Source organism: Festucalex cinctus, chromosome 4, assembly GCF_051991245.1.
Source record: "Festucalex cinctus isolate MCC-2025b chromosome 4, RoL_Fcin_1.0, whole genome shotgun sequence".
Taxonomy (NCBI): Eukaryota; Metazoa; Chordata; class Actinopteri; order Syngnathiformes; family Syngnathidae; genus Festucalex; species Festucalex cinctus.
In genome coordinates, this window is record NC_135414.1 from 17,470,870 (window position 1) to 17,495,772 (window position 24,903).

The following is a 24,903-nucleotide window of genomic DNA, read 5'->3' on the forward strand; positions in this document are numbered from 1 at the left end:
TTATAGAAATGTGCAGAATCGCAGACAAATAAATGTTGCATTTCTTTATTGAAAGAGACAAATGAATTAGGTTGTTTAACTTTCACATCCCTACAATAACAATGAATGTACGATGATGGCAAGCATTACCAGACGAATACATGTACTTTCAGTCACCAAACACAAGGTGTCAGTATTGTTGTGGTCAAATTCTGAAGTCACTGTAATGTTTCATTGCATTTTGTTAGTTTATTTGACGGGGACAATGTTGAGCATATAGAGTTTATCAAATGCAACTCCCGTCCCTGTATAGGGAGCAAAATTGTTCAAAAGACCCCCGGGCTGCCCGTGTCATATCTACCTGCCCTGGGCACCAGCATGGTGACCCATGATGATATAGATAGACTACTGTCAATTATCTGAGGTTTAGGGTTTGAATCCAGCCTCTGGCACTCCTGTGTGGAGCTGACATGTTGAATGGCTTTCTGTCTATACATTTCCCCTGCGAATGGCTGGCGACCACCTGGCTACCTGGCTACTGCGGGTCATGTGACATTACCACAGTAAATTACATTAACCAGTTGTATTCGAATATTGTACATTACGTTGTAATTTGAAGCATGGCGGATTTACATTAGGGGAGACCGGGGCTAGTTGTATCACGGGTAAGTTGTCACATTGCAATTTTCTTTTCTACCAGAGGGCGCAACGAAAAAGTGGAATACTAGTTTTCTTCGTATAAATGGTCAGGGGTTGTGTACTGTCTGAGAAGAAAATAGCACATTGTGAGCTGAGATGAGAGCCAGTTATCTGTTTTGCACAACCCAAAGTAAAATTTTTCACCTTCATATTTTTTTAAACAGGTGTCGTACATAAACAAATTCTAGCAGCAAATTATGTGGACCCGTTAGAGGAAAGATTCAGGCATCTTGTCATGCCTCAGTCACTGCTTTTATTTAAGCTACTTTAAACTAGAGAAAGTATAAGCCAACATGGTAGTTTGGGGCAACTTGTCTCAGTCATTCTGGGGTTTGTTGTCACACATACAAAGAATGGACCAATGAAAAATGCACCTCTGGCAACTCTTTTTACTTAGACCAGAATTGTTCTTCTGATGATGAGTCTTGATAGTGAGGAATTTAGTGCTACGTTTTGTTTCACTGTTTAAAATGGATTTTCCAGTTGTTATAACTACAGTATGCTCATTTGTCAAGACTGGTTTACGTTTCATAATGAACCATTCATCCATCCATTGCTTTATTTTTTGAAATTCAATTTACCGGTAATCTCAAATTTTCCAGTATAAGGGAAGCAAGCATCTGGCATTTGAGGCTGAGAATTACGATCTATATGCCAGCAGTTCCTAAAGACTTTAATGCATTTCATAATATATTATGTTAAGGTTTGCTCATTTACCTAATGTGACAACTTACCCGTTGATGGGGCAACATGTCACATGTTCACTCCCTTTATTTGATGGCTTATAATCTGACACAAAGTATGAAAATGACATGAATACAAAAATTGTACCCAAGACTTCTCCCCTACTGCTCTAAAACATTATTGAGCCTCTACAGCTTTGGCCCAGCACAGGTTTTGTAGCCTACTCTATGACTAATTGGCGTCAACCAGAGATTATGAAAGTAAATAGATCATAAAAGTGGCCTTGTAAATCTGTGATGTGAGCACGAGTCGAATGATTTGCTGGTCGTTTAATTGCATTTGCTGTTGACACGCCGGTGGGCAGAAGAAAACGAAAAATACAGTAGCATCAACCTATATGGCGACAAGTATGACACACGTAGATTGTGACGCACGTTACAAGCCAGGTCATGCTACAACGCTGCAAAAGGTGAGCAGATGATGGACTTTAACTAGAAATTGTAGAAAATAAATCTTCAATTGAATAAATTACGGTTGCTGATAGAAATTGTAGGCACGTGATAATGCACGGAAGCAAGTTTTGATTAATGAAACAAACAAACAAACAAACAAACAAACAAACAAACAAACAAAACAAGCAAGCAGGAAAGTAGTACATACATAAAGTCAAAATTCCACAAAGGAAGAAACCTGGCTGGACCTCTCAAGTCGGTATAGACGTCCTTGGATATTAACTAAAAGTAGATTTTTGCACAGCCGCTTTGTGGCGTTTCATTCCGAAACACCACAACAGAAAAAGCATCATGTCCAGTGTGTCGTGAGGATCAGGACGCTTTTTACAGTGTTTGTTCTCCTCCTCTTCCTCTTCCTCTTCCTCCTCCTCGTCAGTGAGGGGGCAGGTCCTGTGTTGTGCTGAGCTGCTGTGACATCCTCCGACCAGTGATGCTGTAGCTCACACGGGGCTTTGCTCAGCCTTCCTTGCTCATCCTTTATGGAAGCAAAGCGTCCTGCGTGACCTGCTTTCAGCACCCGCAGCCGGCAGACAGCTCCACCTCCCTCCACAGTCAAGCGGACATCAACCAGCCGCTCCCCCGCCGAGGACTTCACTCAGGCGGCTAGCAATCTCGCAGCCACCGCGGCGGCGGTTGGAGCCCCAGCAACCACTCTTTCTTTTTTCTTTTTCTTTTTTCCCCCATTTGTACTTTTAGTTGAGGATGGAGCCAAGGCACATTTTCCTCGTTTTCCATTTTCTTGTATTCACGAGTCTACTAAACCAAATATCTGCCTTTCCTACACCGACAGCATCCAGCGAGGGTGAGTTAGCCTTTTAAAGTGAATTCTTACTCACTCACATATTCAATATACAGTACATTATAGGCAATTAGATGTTATATTATCAATGTTACGAGAGCTAGCATTAAAACACAATTACTAACTGCAGAGATGCAAACTTTAGTGACCCACACTTAACACAAAATCTCTCAACTGTAGAATAAGAGTGCACATGCAAAGTGCTTACGATGAACAGTTGATCATTACTGACTAATTGTAGCTCAGATTAGAGTCGGTTTTGTAGTTCTTTGTAGCTGTTTCCAGCAGTTCCATGTCAATTTAGCTGTAAATCTGCTCATTAACAGAATACAGCAAAGTTGAGCTGCAGCTCAGTGGCGGCTGTTGAGGCCTGTGGTCTATTTTCGACTCAGTTTAATCTTTTGTTTGATAATCCGATTAAGGTCTGCCCAAGAGAAGAAGGAGGGAGTGGGAGGGCAGCAGCTTTCATACCGTATGTCTGGAAGCAAAAACGGAAGTGTAACCATGACAAAACTCGCAAAATTGTAAAGTGTATAAAATTCTGATAGAAGAAATATTGGGGGGGTTGATAGTAACCCCCTGCAAAATAAACCTACAAATCTTCGTTGAGACTAAAGTGTTTGTCATTTACTGTACTGTCTTTGGTCAATTATTGTTGCAGATAAATCTGTGTACAATCGACAGCTGACAGAAGAAAGACCACTCCAAGAGCAGGTGAGGCTCTCTTCTCTCTTTTTCCCCCCAGACAAACATTAATAATCAAAAGCTAATTTGCAGATTGGAAATTATTTATAGAATGCTTGTCATTTCCTCAGATTGCTGAGGCGGACAGTGTGAAGGCTGCAGTACAGTCGGCTGGTAAGAGGAAATCATATTGCCAATCAATTAATGACACACACTAAGTTCAGGTTTCAGCACTGCCAGTAAGAAAATGCTTCGTCAATGCAAAGAGAAGCTACAATGTGTTGAATTTCTGGGCTTTACGGTTACAAAGGGGTGGAAAGTTGACGGTAAATTTCCATGGGAGGTTAGGGTGGGGGACATATGGAATTTTTTGGTGAATTTATGGGAGTTGCCTTGGAATGGAGGATGAATTAATTAGAAAAGCATCATATAAATATAAACATTGTGTTTGTCCAAAAGCACCAACGCTGAAAAAAAGTCCTTTGAATGTACTTAATTTGAATATCAATCGCACATGAATAAAATATAAAAAACTTATATCAAGGAAACGAGGGGAGATTACCTCAAAATTAAATATTTTTTTCCCCTGGTTTATTCCCACTTCCATTCATTCTCATGTAACGCTTGCAACTTAAAAAAATTCAGCAATTTTGCAGCCTTATTCAAAGGCACCGCACGCAGAGTGCACAGTGATGAACGAGTTTCATTTCTTCTCCCTATCAGAGAGCAAGCGACCTGCCGTCTCCGAGGAGCCGGACGGTGATGACCCGACCGTGCTGAAATCATTAGCTCAGACCCACAAATCCAAGGAGACCGCTGATGAGGTGGAGCAGAAGAAAGATGAGTACATTCCAGATGAATCTGATTCCACCAAAAGCCGCCGTCTGGCTGAGGAATACGACTCGACCAAGAACGGGATGGAGCACGGCAAGTACCATCAAACAGAGCATTCACACTCTTTACTAAAGTACAAGTACAGACACTTGCTTTAAAAAATACTCTGGTAAAAGTTGTACTCATTCAACTCCTTTACTTAATTAAACAAAAATAAAAAATAAAAGTACACTTCGAAGTGTACAAAAAAAGGAAAACAAAACACAAAAACTTTAAAAAAAAAAAAAAAAAAAAAAAGTCTATATTCAATGCCCGTTTCAATAACTTGGCACACCCAAAAAAAAAAAAAAAAAAAAAAAAAAAAAAAAATTCTCTCCATGTCGCTGTTGTCTGTTTTTCCGACCCTAAAATATCAATATCAGTTGACTTGAGCGCTCTCTCTTTATGTTGTGAAAAAAAGAAATAAAATAAATCATTGCTTAAATACAGTACAGAAATCTGCCCAACTGCAGGACAAAGCATTTATACTCATATAAGTGACTCTATCCTAGTACAATGATGCTCATCCAGTAGTGCACAGTAAATTCTGTAGAGTAAATTTAACTCTATTTAGAGTGAGAACAAATAGACTCAGTAGAGTAGGCTAATATTTACACTTGGAAGAGAGTAAAAATAAAGAATTGAAAATAAAAATAAAAGTCACTCAAGGGTTGAGGAACTACCTCACAAACTTCAGCTTGGGAGACTGCCACACTACCACCTGAGCTATGCCACTCCTACTGTTTGCTGATATCCAGAGGAGACCAAAAATGATGGTTCTCGGAGTTAGGATGATTCCAGCTGACACGATTGATATACTGTACTAACACACTGCAGGAGCTGCGTGGCTCAGGGAATAGATTGGCTGTCTCTCAAACTGAAGGTTGTGAGTTTGTTCCTCAACCCTTGAGTGACTTTTATTTTTTTTTCCAATTCTTTATTTTACCCTCTTTCAAGTGTAAATATTACACTAAAACTGAGTCTATTTGGTCCCACTCTAAATAGAGTCAAAATTACTCTACAGAATTTACTGTGTGATCTTGTCTGTTAGTGGGTGACCTTTGAACATGCCACGTGCATCTGCAGGCAGACATGAAAGACAACATGTGGATGTCAGTGGGATTATCTTCTAACACTCTTGTGCCAGCCGTCAGAAGCACTAGCTTCTCTTTTTTAATACAAATGCCTTGAAAATACTAAAAGACGCTACAAAACTCTAAATTGTCCTACGGATTGATATTGCTGTATATTTATCTCATCATATCAGCACATTTCTGTGCTATGGGGTTCAATCCAGTTGTTGAATTCAAACTCAAGGTTCATGAAATATGCAGTTATAATCAAGAAAAGGTGGGGTGGGGGTAGCAGAATTTATTTTGCTGTTACTGCGCAGCCATTTGCTGAAAGACGGAAGGTCGAACCTTCATCTGGGAGTTATATATCTATCTCCTCTGTCTGTCTGTCAGTCCATCCATCAATCCATCAAATTTGACTATGGCTCACAGATAAAAGCAAGTGGGCAAGTGGCTTGTATTGCGTGTATGTGTATGTGTGGAATACTGCTTAACAGGAATTGAAGCCACAAATGCACTTCAGAAGTTGACAACTTGGCAAACAAGGGAGGAAAGCAAGACCATCCTTGCTTTACTTAAGACCTTCGAGCTGTGATTCATCTGACTGTAGAAGCAATATTATGCACTGCATAATGTTTATACTTCAAAGTCTGCAGACATTATAGTACCTGATTTTTTTGGATGGTTATTTTAACTTTTTTTTTTTTTTAAACACACAATCAGCATATTATGCCAGGATTCCCGTCTGCCTAAAAAAAAGGCATACAAAAAAATGCTTCCACGTCAAATTTTATCAAGCCAAACATCTTCAATACAAATGTCCAGCCATGTGATTCAGCGTATTAGAATCTCTGAAGTGAGCTGACTCAGAGACAAATCAGTTCTTACATATGGCCCAGCATCTGTGAGCTTCTCATCATCTTGCGACGTTACATCACAGCACAGCACAGCAAAGCACACTTTGAATGTTCTTTTATTGTTCCTCAGAGTGAGACAACAATAGCTTGAAGATGATCCAATAATGCAGCACTCGCTTGCTCTTTGTGGGAGGCACGGGAATTATAAAAGAGTTGAGCTGTATGAATAGCAACTCTCTTATAAGACAGAGGAAAAAAAATATACACGTGGTCAAAGTATTGGGAAACTCGCCAAAACACCTACTTGAAGTAAAAATGGAAGAAAAAAATGACGTGTTCCATTGCATTGTTGCTATTCGCTACACATATAGTCAGTTATTGGCAAAAAAAAAATTCTGACCTACCTTCGCTCACCTATTTGCTCTTTTTGTGCTCAGACCAAAGCCCCGTCTAATATAAAAAGCATTTGGAGCAAATGAAGGTAACGAGACAGGCCATATTTCGATCTTATATAAATGTAGTGCTTTGCCGCCATTCCGCTTCACTTTTTTTTTTTTTTTTTTTTTTTAAATTGGACCACCACATCTTTGAGGAATAAACTTTTACATGGCCAGCATCAAAAGTTTATGAGAAGAAGTTGTTAAAGTGTAGCACACTATTTTTTAATTAGATAAAATAAAACAAATGTTGAATGGTTGGTGATTTAAAAACAAGTGATTAGCACTTCTGTCTCACAGTTACCCACTTAGGTTTGAGGTTAAAATCCGAGCTCCGTCTTACACAGAATCCAAACAGCATCGGCTTCATTTTGATTATCAACATCAAGCCCTTGAACAGGAAAGAATAGTGGTAAGGAGAGAGGAGAAGCAGCAGTAAAACAGTCAAAAAGCCAGATGTCATGGGGTAAGAAGGCAGGGCATATTCGGTGTGATTTAACTAAATGTGGGAGTGTAGAATTAAGTCTTCAGTCCAGATAATGAAGTGTTTTTAGCATGTTCCATAAACACAAGGTGAAGTCGACCCACCTCTTCCTTCCATTTTTCCATATGTGGCCCTCATCGGAAAAAGTCCACTCTTGACTGATGAATCAATTGAAGGCCCTTTGAGGATGACTGGAAGGCTGTTGTGAATCAGCTGCAGCTTGTTCTGTCAAATTAACTGAGCGCAACACAATTAGCTGATGTCCCCTCTCCTCACAGATGACACAGACACGTTCCGTCAGGTGGACGGCACGCCGCTGACGGCCGAGGACATTGTACAGAAGATTGCAAACAAGATCTACGAGGAGGACGACAGAGGTGTCTTTGACCGGATTGTGACCAAGCTGCTCAAACTGGGTCTGGTAGGTCTGACAGCAGTAGAAAGTACACATCATGAGTCATGAGGCTTGAACTTTCTCTTATGCAGGGACAGTGGTGGGAAGTAACCAAGTACAAATACAGTGTTACTATTCTTCAGTGGATTTTGAGATGCAGGGGTGCCTTGAGATACGACTGACCTGTCTGTCATGTACTTGTATATCCGTATTATACTGCCACCAAGTGGCCAAGGTGCGCACAACAGAAGGAGCAGAACAATGTGCATTGAAGTGAAGCAAAAAAGTGAGGAAAAAAACAGTTAATTTGATTACAAAAACGTTTGTGTGTGTGTGTTTTTTTTAATGGGAGGCTGGAATGGATTAATGGAATTTCCGTTCATTTCAGAAACAGGGTTTTCAATTTTATGAATTAAACTCATATCTCAAGGCAACACTGCATCTGTTGTTTTCTTGAGTATTTATTTTTCTGACGTTTTGTTTTCCCTTTTACTCCCTACGTTTGAAAACGTGTTTTGTATTTTATTTTTGCAATTATTATCATCATCATCATCATCATCATAAATCGGTTATCAGAATTTTATTCTGCCAAATACAGTAAAAAAAAATCCCTATCAGTGTGTCGTTACTTTCTAGCCACTCTATGAGGTGAATCGATTATCTAGGACATGCTCACTAACACAGATTTGTACAGATTTAGGAACAAAATTTAAGAGAAAGATGAGAGGCCGTTATATACAGAGAGAAAGTTTTAGATCGGTATTTGTTCAATAAGTACAGGAGTTGAATAGGTACTTGAAGCTTCTATATTTCTTCTGAAGTACCTTCGCCACCTCTGCGCAGGGATAGTGTCTGTCTCAGCGTGAAATACGATAAAATGAAATGGAATCAAATAATTGTGAATTGGATATTGTTCACCTGAGTATTACTGTTATGACACCTCAAGTGCTCCGTTTCTCTCAGCCAGCCTCTTGCTAGCATAGATCAATGTTACACAATCCACGGTTGTGCTCAGTCTTACTGTTTGTCTTGCGGTTAGATAACAGAAAGTCAGGCTGACACGCTGGAATACCAGGTGGCCGAGGCCCTGCAGGATCTCATCACCAAAAATGCTAAAAACAATGAGATAGAGGACAGCGATGAAGAGGAGGTCAGGGCTGTGCAGGACGCCCAGGGAGCAAACCTGGTACGGTTCTCACAAATTACAAAGGGATGGCGGTAAAATGAAGTTGATTTCAATTAATATAAAAATGCTCTTCGCATCGCAGGATAAATGGGAGCAGCCCAGTCGGCGCTACGACGGCGAGAAGGGTGAGGAGGATGACGATGAGGTAATGGATGAGGTAGACAGGGATGCTGAGAACGAGGACGAGACACTGGATAACACTTGGGACAAAGAGGACGGTGAGGACGATAATGAAGTGAGCCCCGAGGACGGCCTTCAGGATCTCCAGTACTTCCCCAATTTCTACCGACTGCTGAGGAGCCTCAATTCAGGTGAGCGCTTTACATCACACATATGCCTCCAGAACAACACAAAGCCCTGGACATGTCGTCATGGCAACGATGGGTTCTAGGATGAGTCACTGTTTTGTCCGCCTTTGTAGATTGCCATCTAGGAACACACACACACACATGAACGCAGCACTAATTATTCATAATCCCATCACGCAGACCCCTGCAACCAAACGCCACATGATCATAGCAACATTATGGCAACCAATTACTGCCAACACAAGGACAATGTGTCGCACAGCACTCAAAAGTACTCACGTGTAATTAAATAATTGTATAAATACTGAGCACTGATTCAACTCCTTGTAATCAAGTACTGTCCAACCTCTGTTGGTTTATATTATCAAAACAATATGTATGAAAGACCATGAGGGACATAGTTCATCTTGACCTCGTACACACAAGTGAATTTAAAAAAAAAAATACTCAAGTAAAATATTACCTGAAAAATCTGCTTCAGTACAATACTTCCCCCCACTGCTCCTAATTATTTCGTGATTGTCTCAGACCAAGATGCTCAGGAAAGAGAGACGCTCATCACCATCATGAAGACGCTGATCGATTTTGTGAAGATGATGGTCAAGTACGGCACCATCACACCCGAGGAGGGTGTCTCCTATCTGGGTAAGAACGCTTCACTTGTATGACATTTCCTAAGGAGGCTCTGTCTGGAATCAGAAAAAAAAACATGTCTTTACAACTAATGCAGATTATATTTTTTTATAGTATGTCTGAGTATATTAACTATCTGCCATGTTCTTTCACCACAAAAAATGTAGTTTCCTGTATTTTTTTTTTTTATCAGTCAGTGCAACTGAAAGTAATGCTTGAAGTGACAGATTAGTGTCAAGGGTGCCATAACCAGCCTGCTTTTATGGCTCATCATCACATTAGTGAGTCTAGGAAAGGTCTTTCACACATGAAGCACAGCTGTCAACCTCTTTTGCCTTCCTTTAAATTTCGCTTTTTTTTTTTTTTTTTAATTTTGTTCATTTCTGTTGTATTTCGGGGGAAAAAGTAAGAAAATACATACTGTAAAATGGATAATGGATGGATAGATGGATCAGGGTAATGCAAAAAAAAAAAAAAGCCCAGAATTTTTTTTAATTTTTTTTTTCTTATTTTTATTTTTTTTAATAATTCATTGACACTTATAGTAACATTAATTAATTAATTAATTAATTAATTAATTTCAAGTTGGAACATGAATGTATGCGTTTATGTGCATATGGTGCAGTCTAAAAAAGATCGATAATGCAGTGCTGCTATTGAGGCAATTTGGCTAGCAGACCAAAAAAAAATAGATGGCATTACATGAGTACAAAAATCAATGAAGTACTCACGATTTATTGTGCTGTTCAATGAGCATGGAAAGTTCACCAGAAATAGGTCTCATCCGTTATCAGGTTGTTAATCTTCACAATACGGAAATATGCAGAGGCTGTCCATGTCTGAGTCCTTCACATGACCCTGAAGAGCAGCTGGCCATTAATGACCATGATGTGCGTTTCCATGGCAACCCGTTGGCCTTAGCCATATGGTTGTTAGAGATTAGTAGTAGGGATAATTGGTCAGACTTTCACAATCGCCTAGCAACATGTTAACTTGAGCTGCCCTTTCCCCCAGTTAACCTGGAACATCATTGAGTAGGCAAGGTGCACCCACTGAGCATGCAGCAAAAAAAAAAAAAATGAAAAAAATAAAAAAAATACACAAATGGACCAAAGCATACAAAGATGAGGGGGAAAAAAAGCAACGTTTCAGTGACTGTGTATGGCTGTTGAATGCTGAGGAAGAGGCTGTTGAAGAAAAATAAATAAATAAATTGCCGCACTACTGGTGTTAGTAGGCGGTGTGAATACAGACAGAACTTGCTAAGAGAAAGTGAGATCGGAAGAGAGAAGTAGTAGTAAGCGGCCGTGATTGTAAATGAGGGTTCACATGTCTTCATGCAAAATAAGAATAACATTAACCTACATTTACTGTGTCTTTGTGAAGGAGTGATTCAAGCAGGAAAAAGATTATTCTAAAAATTGTGCATTTTTAAAGCACTTTGAATGAAAAGAAACCACTACCATAAACAGCATGAAGAGCACTGGTTCTCAAACTATATTTAATATTTATATATTTAATTAATGTAATCCACTGTAACACTGTGTAAAGTTTGAATATCAACACTGTGCTTAAATTTTTCATTTAAATTTGATTTAGTTCTCGATTTCATTCAAACGTAAATGTAAATGTGTCTTTCTCTCTCCTGTAGAAAATCTGGACGCGATGATTGCGATGCAGACCAAGAACAAGCTCGGAAAGGCTCTCGGACCACCAGACTTTATAGGACCAAATGGTAAATAAACAAAACAAATTTCCAAATTTGTCAGCGGCCTTTTTTTGGTTGGTTGTTAGTTTGCTGCTCTTTATTTCAGTATTTACAAACTTTATTGAGCCAAATTGAAATTTACGAACCCCGTTTTGACAGCCAAAAACGTTACACAGTCTTTGCCATCACTACTACTATTGTACTTCTTTTTTTTTCTTTTTCTTTTTTTTTTTAACTTTCTTTTGGAGGTTTGCAAACACTTTTGGTGCATTATTATTTGCCAACCGCCAAAAGACAGTCGACACGATTTGGCAAGAGGGATTTTGAGTGCCATTCTGAGCTCTAATTTTAATATATTGCTGGCGTCGCGTCTAAACCTCACTTTTTAGGAGACCCCCAAAATTGACATGTTTGTTCAAGCCATTTTCAGCGCTTTAGATTGGTCAATAATTTAAAAAAAAATAGCTCCCACACGTGTGGACTGACTAATTTATTTATTTATTTTAATGAACTTTAGCAAATTGAGACTTATGATATCTCGTCTCGACGCCAGCCCTGTACAAGTCACACCTGAGAGTAAGGTGCAGGACCAGCTGAACTATAATAATGAAAATAAAATTAACTAAAAACCTGCCATGTATGCTCCCAAAAATACAGTACTAAGTGTGAAATCTGGGCCCGATGAAACAAACACATAGCTATTATTGTGTTGCATGAATGGCAGCAGGTGTATAAACAGGTTCATCAAGGAGCATTTACGTGTTCTGTTGGCGCGTCGGCCCGCAGGCGGAGAGTGTCGGGTGCCGGGGTTGGCGTCCCTGTACAATACATCAGTTCTAAATGCCGCCAGCATAGATAGATGAAAAAAACAGACTACGTCCCTTGGAGGTAAAGTATTAAATAAAAATATTGATAATCCAAACGATTAGATGAGCAGAATAAATAGTATTCAGTTAATGATCAGAAAATATTTTTCATTCAGATCTGTTGTCTGATTCATGACATACTTCCGGTCAGGAGCACACAAATATGTAGCATAGAATCTCATTAAAACTATTTATTTATTTATTTATTTATTTATTTATTTATTTATTTATTTATTTATTTATTTATTTACTTATTTATTTATTTATTTATTTAAGTAAGAGTATTCTTCATGAAGTTAGTTCAATCAAACAAGGCTGCTGGGTTAATCGAGAGTTGTGTTCCCGGGCAGTGGGCAAGAATCTGGACGAGGAAGACAACACCAAGGCCGAGGCTGCCAAGATGCAGAAGGATTACGAGAACCTGAAGGACTCCACCAAGCAGGATCAGCCATCTAACAGTCAGTCCACAAAGCAGCTGCGATGAACAGACCACACATTGTCTTCAGGCATTATATGTGATTCAATATAGCCACTGAAACTGAGGGCCTTTTTTTTTATTGTTTCATGTAAAATAACTTCATTGTTTTGGTAGGTTTTAATCCTTTACATACTGTTCAAGACAATCTGGACTCGTTTGACGGAAATAAAAATACCCTAATCGTTTTCTTTTTTTTTTCCAACCTGATTTTTTTATTTTATTTTATTTTATTTTATTTATTTTTATTTTTTGCACCTAACCCAAAAAAATAAAATAAAATCACATTTCAAAATATTATTATTTTGTACAGGTGCTCCAAAGTTTGTGGAAACTGAGGCTTTTACCGATTAACTTTAACATGTGTCTATTAAAATGTTTTTTAGTTTTACCAGTTTGTGTTAAATCAAAGAAAAATGTGTGTGTATTTTTGAATGAGAGAATGGTAACAGTAGAAATGTCTATGTTTTCACCATATTTCTCTTTTCTCTGAAACTTTAAATCATCCAACAGGTTATTCATACATTTTGAAAAGATCTGTAGTTCATAATTGAGTATATTCTTGTCTTAGAGCATACTACAGTGCGTTCATGGAAAATAAACAGTATGATAGGGTTAAAAATGTATACATTAATCTACTTCAACTGTTACGAAATGACGTCACTTCAATTAAACCAAACATCTCCGTTGCCCTACTTCCACTACAAAACAAAGCAGACCTTTTGTTTTCGCACATCAGAGCCAGCAGGAGATGAATAAATAAATATATAAGACAGCTGAGCCAATCATAGCACAGAGTCCGTGTTTGGCCCAGAACTAGGCCAGTCCAATAAAGACGGGCAAAAGCCTATCACATGCAGCTGCCGTTATTTCCTGTCCCTCTACGCTGCACCGTACTCGTAAAACAGGATCATCCTCAGCAATAAATATCAGATGAAAAGCATTGCTTTTTGTTTTCACTGACACAACAATTATGAACACAGTTAACTTACGATTAGTGCATCAGGATATTCAAATTTTTGATGAGCGTATGGAATAATCTTGATTGGTAACTTTTGATCGTTTATCAACAGATCGGCCCGGAAAGTCCGAGACGTATCTGGAGGCCATCAGAAAGAACATCGAGTGGCTGAAGAAACACAACAAGGAAGAAGGCAAAGATGGTGAGTTGAACTCATGCGAGCGCTCAATCCCGAGAATTGTGCTGGGTCACACGCAGGTCAAAGGCACAGAAAAGCTCAAACCTTTAAGCTCTTTTTGTTGTCCCTAATCTGCATTTGAAATGAGCGCTTGAGGGTTGCTTGACCAGACGCTTGCTCCACAGCTAATGAATATGGATCACTTTTGATGAGTTTGTCCTAATTACTGCTGAAACAAAGGTCTATTTATTCAGTAAACTCATCCGACTTGTTCGTCTACATTAATGATGTGTCTAATGTCGACAAAAGTCTTGGGACACACCTTTTGATCACTTTAAGTCCTTCTATAGCAGGTGTCTGCAACCTGTGGCTCTTTAGTCCCCCTCCTATGGGTCCCTGTGGAGCTCTAAAAATAAAATAAAATAAATAGTAGAAATGGATCATTTTTGTACATTTTTATTTTTAGAGAAAATATTGTTCAAATGAATTCATGATTTAAATACAAAAAATAATTACATATTAATAAAATATACATTCAAAAAGTAACTATTTAAATGTTGAGAAACAAAATAAGAGATCTCGAAAATGACCATAAAATGTCCACAAAATTGCCAAAAATATCAGAAATTGGCTGGCAAAAAAGGCACAAAAAACATCAAAAATAGTCATAAAATGTTGAAAAAGAAAGAAGAGTGGCAGACAATGATCATAAATTTTATGTCATAAATGTCAGAAATTTAATAGAAAGCCAGAAATGTCTAAAAATGTATGAAAAATGAAGCATGAAAATTACGCACACTCAAAAAAAAAAATAAAAAAAAAAAATCCAAAAACAAAAGACGAAAGGTAGGAGAAAATATTTGTCAAAGTATTAGTTGCTGCATACGTTTGTGTTGTGGTGCAGCTCTAATGATTTTTTTTGGGCCCTCATTACATTACCCAAGTCAATCTTATGTAAATTCATATTCAATTGGTTTATCGTATGAATCGCTATGACAACTACACATAGCCCAAATAATTAGCTAGCTGACTGGACTTAAAAATAATAATAATAATAATAATAAAAAATAAAAAAATAAAATTAAAAAAAACAGACTTGCAAAAAAAAAAAAAAGGGCTGGCGGAATCTGCTGGGATTGGGACACAAGTGTCAAATTCGGGACCGCCCCAGTCAAATTAATCAAAGTGGAAATGTTGAAAGTACTGGGACATTTTCCAGTAGGACATGTGCATTCAAAAATTAACCTGTCAAGACTATTGTTCATTTTAGGTTTATCCTGAGATTTCTCCCGAAAACGTAATATCATCTTGGGAGTCGTGTATTTTCTTTCATTTTTACCTTTCTTGACAGCGCTATCATGTCAAGGTGCCCTACTTTTCTGTCCAAACCACTTGCATTTAAAATGCACATCAGAGAGTGAAATTCACAAAGATGAAACTCAATTGAACTTTCCACTCTTACAAAGAAGAAAATGTCTCCATCTACAAAAATCTATTATTTCTGTTGTTTGGCAAGTGCTGTTGTTCCTCTGGATATGGCCGGCGACCCTGAAAACTGATTGACGCACAAAAGTCTCCCTGCTGATGTAAAAATCAATGCCCCAGCGGTATTTCATTTGGCAGCAGGAAATGAAATGTTAATGAGCTCTAGCCGTGCAGGCCACGAACAGCCAAATGTGATCGCTGCATGAAAATTGCATTTTACAGTGGGCGCTCAGAGGCTTTAATCAACATATGTGGAGAAGCAGGTGTTTTTAAACAAAAAGCCAGGATGCCTTTTAAATGAGACGCTGAATGAATTTTGAATCAGAATTTACAGGACAACCAAGGCCAGCACGGACGTTTTAACTGTCTCTCATCATCTTGTTTGTATGTGGGACACTTCATTAGTATTCTAGTGTGGGATGGTTGTCTGGGACAACATCCGCCTCCCTGCCTGCTTGTCAACCCGGTCCGTTCAGCCAAAGAAGACACACTTGAAAATTGGAGCAAATACACTGAACACTCACAGTTCTCAAAATGGCACAATCACTCATCATGTAAACCTATGAAAAGCCATTTAATTTCATTCCAATATCATCTGATATACGACTACAATGGTGCCCTGAGATAGCAATGAACCATGTCAGGATACGAACCACCATTCAGCCAGTTTTTGCTTTGATTTGTGAGCACAAATGTGAGATAAAAGCGCTGAATGGTGGCAACACATTCAACTCAACTCACTTCACAGCAAGCTGCAGTTTGGCAAATAGTGAACGGCGCTTCAAAAAGGAGGCTTCAAGTTGTTTGTTGCCACTCCAGTTGAAGTTGACTGTCAAACGCAACACACAACCAGGAGAATAACATGCTGTGCATTGAAAACAACCACATTACTTTGCCTTAGTTTATGCCTGAATGCTAACACATAATGAGAAATGCCATAGACGGGCTAACGTATAGCATCAAATTTGCCATGTAATAGGGATGTAACGATAAGCGCAATATCGTTATATCGTGATATTAAAACTGCCACAATATCGTCGTCGTCATGTTCACGATATTTAAATGCAACACATCTGTTAAAAAAAGTCAGGATGATTTCCATTTGTGCAGTTCTAGCACCCTCTGGTGGCTACTTTTTCAGTGCAATTTAATTTTCATTAGGGATGTTTTGGCCCTTCAATGTTTAAAATCTACACTTGTCAGATGAAGGGGACATAATATGCCTGTGAAGCAAGTCAATGTGTGGAGGAACTCAATGTGTGTGTGCATTAACAACATAACATAATAATAATAATAAAACATAATATAATAATAACAAAATAACATTGATGTTATGTACAAAAGCACAATATTGTGCTTTTTTTATGAGCTATTATTATTATTTTTTTTACAATATTGTGACCTTTTTTAAATATCACCAACCTCCCCACAATATTGTGATAATTATCGTATCGTGAGCTTCATATCGTGATACTATCGTATCGTGACATTTGGATATCGTTACATCCCTATTATATAACAACAATACTTTTTTTAACCTAGAAAATTCTGGAAAAAGCTCCAATAATAACCTTCCAATTAAAAAAAACAATTATAATTATTATTATTATTATTATTATTATTATTATTACTTTTAACATTGAATAAACAAAGGGACTATTTAAATTTCTTATTTATTTATTTATTGTATTAATTATTATTATGTTTTTATAAAGTACAATATAGAGTGCTAGTTTGCTTACGTTACAAAAATTTTAGCTGCTTTGTTCTTTGGGGAAAGACTGGAACGGATTAAAGACATTTCTATTCATTTCAATGAGGGAAAATGATTTGCGATATAATGTTTAAGAGCATGACAGGTCATATTAATAAATTAAAATTTAAATGCACTGCTGTTCATTTTTGGCAGAATGGTGCGCAGATGTAGAACAACTGTATGACATGTTACTAATACTGAGACAAAATTAGCGCTACACTATTATCTGTATCTTCACACTCCTAGTACTACTATCAAAGTGCTATACAGTTTGATGTCACTAGTAGGACTAGTAGCACACTTTTTTTCTACTAGTGCATAGTTTTGCCCCAAAGAGCGTACTAGTTCATGGACGTTTACCACAATAACAAGGATATCAAATAAATGCTTAAAAGGCAGAGGTCATTAGATTGTGTAAGTGTACCTAATGAAGTGTCCAGTAATTATATTGACTTTTCTCTGTTGTCGGAAAAGAAGAGCAGGTGGAGAACAAAGGCCTGCTTGACCTCTTGCCAGTGTCATAGAAACAGAGCAAGCAACCATTTATTGTGTTTACTCCTGCAGTCGCGCCCATTAGGACAATCTCAGCTGGCAGGTTGTTTGGAAATGTGTACGCGTGTGTTTACGCCTACACAACACACAGATTAGGCACAAGAGCAGATGGACGCAACTGCCACATACTGGTTTTGGTTTTTGGCTCCTCACAGTCAAGATTGAAAGAGTCTAATCACTTGCGTTTAAATCCCTGACACACGTCATGTTTGTCATCAGCAAACTGTGTCCCGGCAACCATATCGCGCATGGAGGCGCGTCATTAACAGGGGTTTTCCTTTTTGAAATTCATACTGTAGGTCATCTGCTTTTTTTAATTAGTGCCGGAGCAGTTTGTTTTGTTCCGAGGACTGATAAGAAACAGCTGCCGTGACGTTACGGGGATGGATAAAAGGTCAACAGAAATTAAAACCGTCTTTGAATCAAGGGTGAAGATGTGTTGCTAATCAGAAGGAATTGATTTTCCGGACCATTTATTTTCAAATCTTTTAAGTTTTTGAGAATAACTATAAAATCATCAAGGGCACACATTTTGATATTTTATTTTTCATATCATATTTTGCTCTTTGTTTGGTGCTACCATGTTACAGATACTTAGGCATCTGAAAAACACACATTTCAAAATAAAATTCTGAATAAATCATTTAAAATTAAATAAAGTTACATTTTATTTAAATAATGATTTCATTTTAGAGGTAGCCTACTGTAATTAATTATGGAAACAGGTTTCCAAATATTGCTAATGTTAGACTTGCGAGTGCATGGTAGCTGTGTTAGCTGCTATGCTAACTGGACCACCATAGCAATAGACTTAAGAGAAGAACTTTAATATTGATATATTTTTCGATTTAATAAGTAAACGGGTTGTGGGTGTTTGAGTAACACGCTCTATTACGGTTAAAACCACACGCACACACAAAAAAAAGGACTTAGTTTTAGCCGTAGCCAGATCAATTTGCTTGATTCCTACATTGGGTCTTTTTCTAACTATATTAAACTGTAGTCTTACAATATTAAATACATCTTTGAATGAAACCTGTGCCCCAGTTTTGATGAAGACTTAAACCATGTTTTCAGTTCTTTTCCACTGATATGACTTCCCCTCAGTTATTACATTTTGAGTGTTGCACTTCATCATACCGAGAAATGTTGATCACTGCGTCAAAGCCAAATAAGGTAATGCGATGACTGCGTTGTTTGTATGCCAGACTACGACCTATCCAAACTGAAGGACTTCATGGACCAGCAAGTGGACTCTTACATCGAGAAGGGCATCATAGCCAGGGACGAGGGGGATACCATCAAAAGGATCTACAGCAGCCTGTGACGTCATCCTCCACGCTCTAGAACTGAATCGAAATACTAAGAGAACATTCATTTCTTACTTATACTTGATCCCCATGGCATGGTAAAGTGTATTCATAATAATTGCTTACTCTCCCATACATGCTACAATCACTGAGGGAAATGATGTAATAAAACGAAAATGATACAAGGCATTAAAACAATTTCATTATGATTTGCATGGCAAGATTGAAAAGTAATCATCACTAATTTTGCCATTGTCATTTTCTATTGTATTTTTTAAAACGCATACAGCTATGGAAAATGTTAAGAGACCAATAGCTGATTTTTGCAATGGTCTTATTTTTCCTCTATCTATATACATATATATGCATATACTTACATATAACACATTATATACACACACACACTGTAATATGTAACCTTTTTTTCCTGTTTTTGGTGTATATGTGAGACCTTATTCTATTCCTGTTTTCATTTGACCAAAAATATATTAACGTATTACGTTATAGTGAACTGATGTAATAACTCTGGAGCCCACAAGGGGGCAATCTGTCAATCATTCCGCTTAGGGTGTCTGTTCATTAACATTTTCATCTGATTAGACACAAATGAGGTATTTTAAAAATGTAAATATGTGATTTTTTTTTTTTTTCCTAGAGTGTGAAAGCAATTAAAAGGCTGTCTTTTCTTTGCATGTGTGCTTAATAGGCCCAAGAGAACAATAAGGACTAATAGTAAGTTCAACCTCAAAATATTACACTCGCAAGGACATCCATTGCGATGACAACACATTAGGGTTAAATACAGTACATGTACTTCAACAACATGAGCAGAAAAAAAGTGCCACATTTACATCTTTGTTTGTTGTACTTATTTATTCTGGCCGAACAATAAATGTAAAATATAGAAGCACATAAAAACATCTCCACACACATAAATAAAGCACTCCAAAAATAGAGGCTTCCCTTCTGATCTTGAGGAAAAAAATGCTTTGAGGGAGCTAACTGAATGAGTATGAACTATTACCTGATGTTTTACTGAAGGTTACATACAGATGAGAGCATGTGCAGCTGGGGGTGTTCTATAAAGCAGTTGTGCATAAAATAGATTGATAGTACCTGTTTACAAGATGTTCCACTTAAGCCATCTATCTCCCAATGCAACTGTACAAAAAACAATCATACATGTCAAAACACTTGCATCTCCATAATAAATAAAAGGCAAACATAACAAGCAAGAAGGTAAACAAACAAGCGAGGTTCATGTAAACACAAATGTCCATCATATTTCCTGGTATGAGGTGGTGGGTGCCGTGTAGTTCCCCTCACTACTCCTGCAAATGAGGAAGACAAACAAGGTTTAACGGAAATTTTCCACTGTGGAAACACACACACACAGCTTCTAAACTGGTCACAAGGTCATGCGCGTGTGCGTCTTGTGTAAATTATGAATGAGGCTAATCGAACGTCTTGGTCTCAGGCGCAGCTACAGAGCTCATGTAACCAGGAAAAACAAAACATGAAAAAGTGACTTTTTTTGTTTGTTTGTTTTTAAATCTAACACTAGTTGATAGATCCTACTAGTTAACATTGAGCACTTCACTATAAGTGAAAACAAAAAAAAACTCGTAAAGTGTTTTTCCACTCATAAATTCTAATTAAACTCGCCTTGTGAAATTTACCACGAATTTCCGAGTGAAAAAAACTTTACTAAGTTTTTCAAGCAAATATCACTCCCATTTTTTTTCCCAGTGTGGCCCTACTAGCGCATGCTTAGTAACATTTAGTTGCTACAGTTGTCCTGCTAGTGTGACGAAATGTCATACAGTAGTGCCAAATAGGGATGTAATGATATGGGCAATATCGTGATATTGTGATATTAAAACTGCCACAATATAATCGTTGTCATGTTCACAATATTTAAAAGGAAGACATATGTTAAAAAAGTAAGGTTGATTTCCATTTGTGCAGTTGTAGCACCCGCTAGTGGCTAGTTTATTAGTGCAATTTAATTTTCATTAGGAATGTTTTGGCCTTCTATGTTTAAAATCTATGCTAATTGTCAGATGAAGGGGAACCTAATGTGCTTGTGAAGCTATCAATGCATGCTTGCATTAGCAAGTAAGTGCCTCAATATTGTTATTTGAGATTGTAGGTGGTTTATATGCATTGCTGTTATGTACAAAAGCACAATATTGTGCTTTTTTAGTATGAGCTCTTTTTAAATATTGCCAACACCCCCCCATTATTGTGATAATTAAACATAAAATTTTAAATTAAAGTAAGAATTCATTTTGGATGTGTAGTTCGTATATAATTACTAAACTCTGAATTCACAGCATTCTCCGCTGAGATAACATCTAACAACATTTGGTTAGTACTTTGTGGTTTTCTTCCTGCAGAAAGATGAAAGCTAACTGTGCACACAGTCTATGTTTGCACGGGTGCGTGTTTAAACAAAAGTGCAGCTCTCGTAGGCCAGTGTGATGGAGCCCAAGTTAGCTAGTAGGTCAATCAATACTCAAGATGATTAGGTAGACCTACAGTACGAAATTAGCTCTGCACCACCATGACAAATTTATATAATAACAATTTGTTGACTAGACCTCACCTTACTTCCTCTTCCTTCAGCCTGCGTGCTGCCTGCTTTGACTGTTTGATTTGCAAGTCCAGTCTATGTAAGAAGTCTTTGGCAGAGAGTTCCTCCGCTTGGGGCTGGGAGACTCTGGAGTCCTCAGGCGGCGGCGAGGGCGGCGGCGAAGGTCCCTCCACGTCCTGCAACACGACACAGGGGGTCTCCGTCTCCTGACACGTTGCTTCGCCGTCCCCGTCTGGGGACTCCAGAGACAGTCCGTTAAAAATGGAGCGCTTGGGCACCGCCACGGGGATGCTGAGGCTGTTCTTGAGGAAGATGCAGTCGTTGCTGAACAATTTGTTGGCTCTCTTGATTTGCTCCATCTGGAAGATTGGGTGACAGCCAAGACGAAGACACAACATAACATCTTCTTATCGATTGACAGTGACTTCACACATTCAAAGTATGGCAGTAGAGGGAAAGCATGTTTGTTTACAAGTGATGCCACTCGAAAGTACATATGGTGAAATGTCCTCTATATTATTGTCAGTAAAATTTCATTTTACTCATGTGGTTAAGCACATTTCAAAATCTATACTTTTTGCTTTAGGTAAAGGAATTGGATCGGTACTTCTACCTTTGGCAGTTTTATTTTTATCCTACCCAAGTATCCGTACGTGTACTTAATTGTAGAGTAGGAGCAGTTTTGCACTTGTGTTCGATGGAGATAGGGAAGTACAAAGTTAACTCACCGTTACACCATATTTGAGGGCAATCCCCTGCAGAGTATCGCTGTCTGTAACCCGATGCTCTATGAATTTCTCCCCCAGAGAGGCCGTGACGCTCGCCGTGCTTCCGTAAGAACGTATCTTAGTCCGAGCTAGGCTTTGGGAGAGTTCGCTCTCCGACTCGGAACCGGACCTCGACCGAGGGAAGATAGGTTGGCCGAATCGTCCTCCTGCTCCTCCATCCCGCATCGGTAATACGGGCGAGAATTCCGCCATCTTCTTTGGATGTTTGTGACCTCGGTGAATACTAACGTTCGACTTACGTGGCCGGGGCTATAAAAACGACAGCGTCAGGATGCACAAAGTTTCCCATTCCCGGTGTTAAATCCTGCTTGCTAGCCTCAGATGGACGACATGTTTCGGGGAGTACTACCTCAAATTTCGCTTTCGTCATAGGGTCGTCACGTCGACGTAATGACGTACTGAGCGGCACCGCGTCCAATCAGCGACAAGAACAATTCACTTCCGGTATACTTTTACAATAAAATCATGTCGCTCGATTTTTGTGCTTCTACAGTTCGCGTTTTATTTCGACCGAATTATTACCAATTTTCATTTCTTTTTTTTCCCATTTCATTCAGTTGTAAAAGAAAAAAAATACAATATAAAGTAAAACAGTATTCTTCATCGTTGAATGAAAGGGCTTGCAATTTTGATTTCTGAGATTCATAACAATGAGCTCATCTCTATTTGAGCTATTAGAGCATCCGTCGGCCGCGCACAAGTTCACCATAGCATTGGTAGCTGATTTATCAACTGTTTGACCTATTTTCTAGCTCACACTGATTGTTTTCTAACTCACTCGCATTGACTCCCTGACCATCGCCGCTAGGGGCGCACTTCAACGTGACGTCACACTGGAAGAGTCTGTTTTATAGCGCATTCCGATTTTTTAAAAACCAATTTTCACAGTAGGTGACACAAAGACATGTTCTGATGGCACTGACATGTGATACAAATATTAACTTTTGGGTAATATACTGTACTGAGGATTTTGATTAAGAAAATGGCTTTTGTAGGGAAAACATTATGTTTGAGAAAAGTGAAATGTGCAAAAAGTGAAATGCTGCAATGCACAAACTGTTTTGCACCTTTTGAGAAGCGATTGAGAAAAACTGAAAATACACAATGTAGTCCCCTTTGTTTAATTAATTATTTTAATTAAACTATAACTGAAAATAGCAATAAAGTACCTAAGCATGAAACAGCTGATTACTCTATGCTGCTTGTTGTGAAGTTCACAACCACCATTTATGGCAGCACCATGGCTTGTTCCTCCAAAAGCTCGTAAATCGGGACACCCTTATGTCGAGGTACACAGATAGATAGATAGATAGATAGATAGATAGATAGATAGATAGATAGATAGATAGATAGATAGATAGATAGATAGATAGATAGATAGATGGATGGATGGATGGATGGATGGATGGATGGATGGATGGATGGATGGATGGATGGATGGATGGATGGATGGATGGATGGATGGATGGATGGATGGGTGGGTGGGTGGGTAGGTAGGCAGGCAGGCAGGCAGACAGACACAGACAGACACTGTAATATATGTAATATAATAAAGGTTTTGATCAACATCCCTGTCAAATTAAATTCATACCTTCCACTATTCTACTATCCTATTTTATATGAACTGGGAGAAGTAATGAATATTTTATTGTTCCCGATGTCGTCCTGTACTGCGTCTCTCGGGAGCAACAGGTCAGTTAATCATTGTAGAACTGTAGGCAAAGGACCCATCATTGAACAGCTAGATAATGAGATTGTTACGGGGACACTGTGAAGCCCTGAAGGAAAAGACTCTAACATCTAAATGTTCCCTTTTTTATTAATGACATCAACATTTCCATGGCCTCCTGTCCCTGTTTTTGCTTTGCCTGCTTCATGAATATTTAGAACACAAAAGAACCACCGAATTCACTTAATTAGTTTCCCTCTTGAATTAATGAAGTAAGAAGTTATTGAAGATACAGTCCTTTATTCAATCAAAGTGGTTGCACACAATGATGATCCGACTGCATTGGATGGTGATGATGTGTTCTTCACTTGGAATACAAAGAGGGCAGGTGCTGCTGAGTTGTACACAATGAAATCTAATTTGCCACAGGGGGAAATATTGGGTTTCAACATTCATGATGGTCAAAGAGCATTGGATATGTATGAAAATACAAAAATGTCACTTGCTGACATTTTTCAAATTGAAATCAGCTGTTGTGCGCTAGAATACAAAGAGACCTAAAATGCAATCTAACTGATTTAAAATTCACAATGGCGGGATTAAGCACATACTAGGCTACATATTCATGTCCCTATTATGCAGGTAGACAGCAGTTTTGAGTAGTTCAACTCAACGGAACTTACCTTTATTTATGGAATAGTTTTAAAAAAAACAAAAACAAAAACAAAACAGCTCTAACAAAGTGCTTAGCCTCTCCTTCCAATAATTTAATGCCAACTAACATCCATGTTGCAGTGCTACAGTATCACTAACCCTTAAGTAACAGATTGAACAAATAGTGCAACGACACACATACACGACAATGTAACAGTAGTCACAGTTGTATATTGTTTGTCCCCTGCAAAGAATGACTTATATTAGTAATGTACTGATGAATTGCGAGGAGCTGAGAGGTCT

The 24,903-nt window shown here is 38.3% G+C and overlaps 2 protein-coding genes across 2 annotated transcripts; one reads left to right on the top strand and one right to left on the bottom strand.

The window, feature by feature from the left end:
* The first annotated feature begins 2,250 nt into the window (after positions 1-2,250).
* scg3 (secretogranin III) lies at positions 2,251-19,579 on the top strand. Its single transcript, XM_077519399.1, has 12 exons — positions 2,251-2,676; positions 3,335-3,387; positions 3,489-3,531; positions 4,081-4,284; positions 7,360-7,502; positions 8,515-8,661; positions 8,744-8,972; positions 9,498-9,614; positions 11,254-11,337; positions 12,527-12,634; positions 13,725-13,814; positions 18,792-19,579. The coding sequence occupies exons 1-12, from the start codon at positions 2,577-2,579 to the stop codon at positions 18,908-18,910; spliced, it is 1,437 nt and encodes a 478-aa protein (XP_077375525.1). The 5' UTR covers positions 2,251-2,576; the 3' UTR covers positions 18,911-19,579.
* A 173-nt stretch (positions 19,580-19,752) lies between these two features.
* Positions 19,753-22,673, bottom strand: lysmd2 (LysM, putative peptidoglycan-binding, domain containing 2). Its single transcript, XM_077519400.1, has 3 exons — positions 22,218-22,673; positions 21,502-21,848; positions 19,753-20,224 (listed from the first exon to the last, which is right to left on the bottom strand). The coding sequence occupies exons 1-3, from the start codon at positions 22,467-22,469 to the stop codon at positions 20,173-20,175; spliced, it is 651 nt and encodes a 216-aa protein (XP_077375526.1). The 5' UTR covers positions 22,470-22,673; the 3' UTR covers positions 19,753-20,172.
* Between the last annotated feature and the right edge of the window lie 2,230 nt (positions 22,674-24,903).

Coding starts and splice junctions, on each gene's coding strand:
- scg3 (XM_077519399.1), top strand. CDS start 2,577: ATGGAGCCAAGGCACATTTTCCTCGTTTTCCATTTTCTTGTATTCACG. Junction 7,503..8,514: donor AGCTGCTCAAACTGGGTCTG/GTAGGTCTGACA, acceptor TCTTGCGGTTAG/ATAACAGAAAGTCAGGCTGA. Junction 8,973..9,497: donor GCTGAGGAGCCTCAATTCAG/GTGAGCGCTTTA, acceptor TGATTGTCTCAG/ACCAAGATGCTCAGGAAAGA.
- lysmd2 (XM_077519400.1), bottom strand. CDS start 22,469: ATGGCGGAATTCTCGCCCGTATTACCGATGCGGGATGGAGGAGCAGGA. Junction 21,849..22,217: donor CCCTCAAATATGGTGTAACG/GTGAGTTAACTT, acceptor CCAATCTTCCAG/ATGGAGCAAATCAAGAGAGC. Junction 20,225..21,501: donor CTGAAGGAAGAGGAAGTAAG/GTGAGGTCTAGT, acceptor CCTCATTTGCAG/GAGTAGTGAGGGGAACTACA.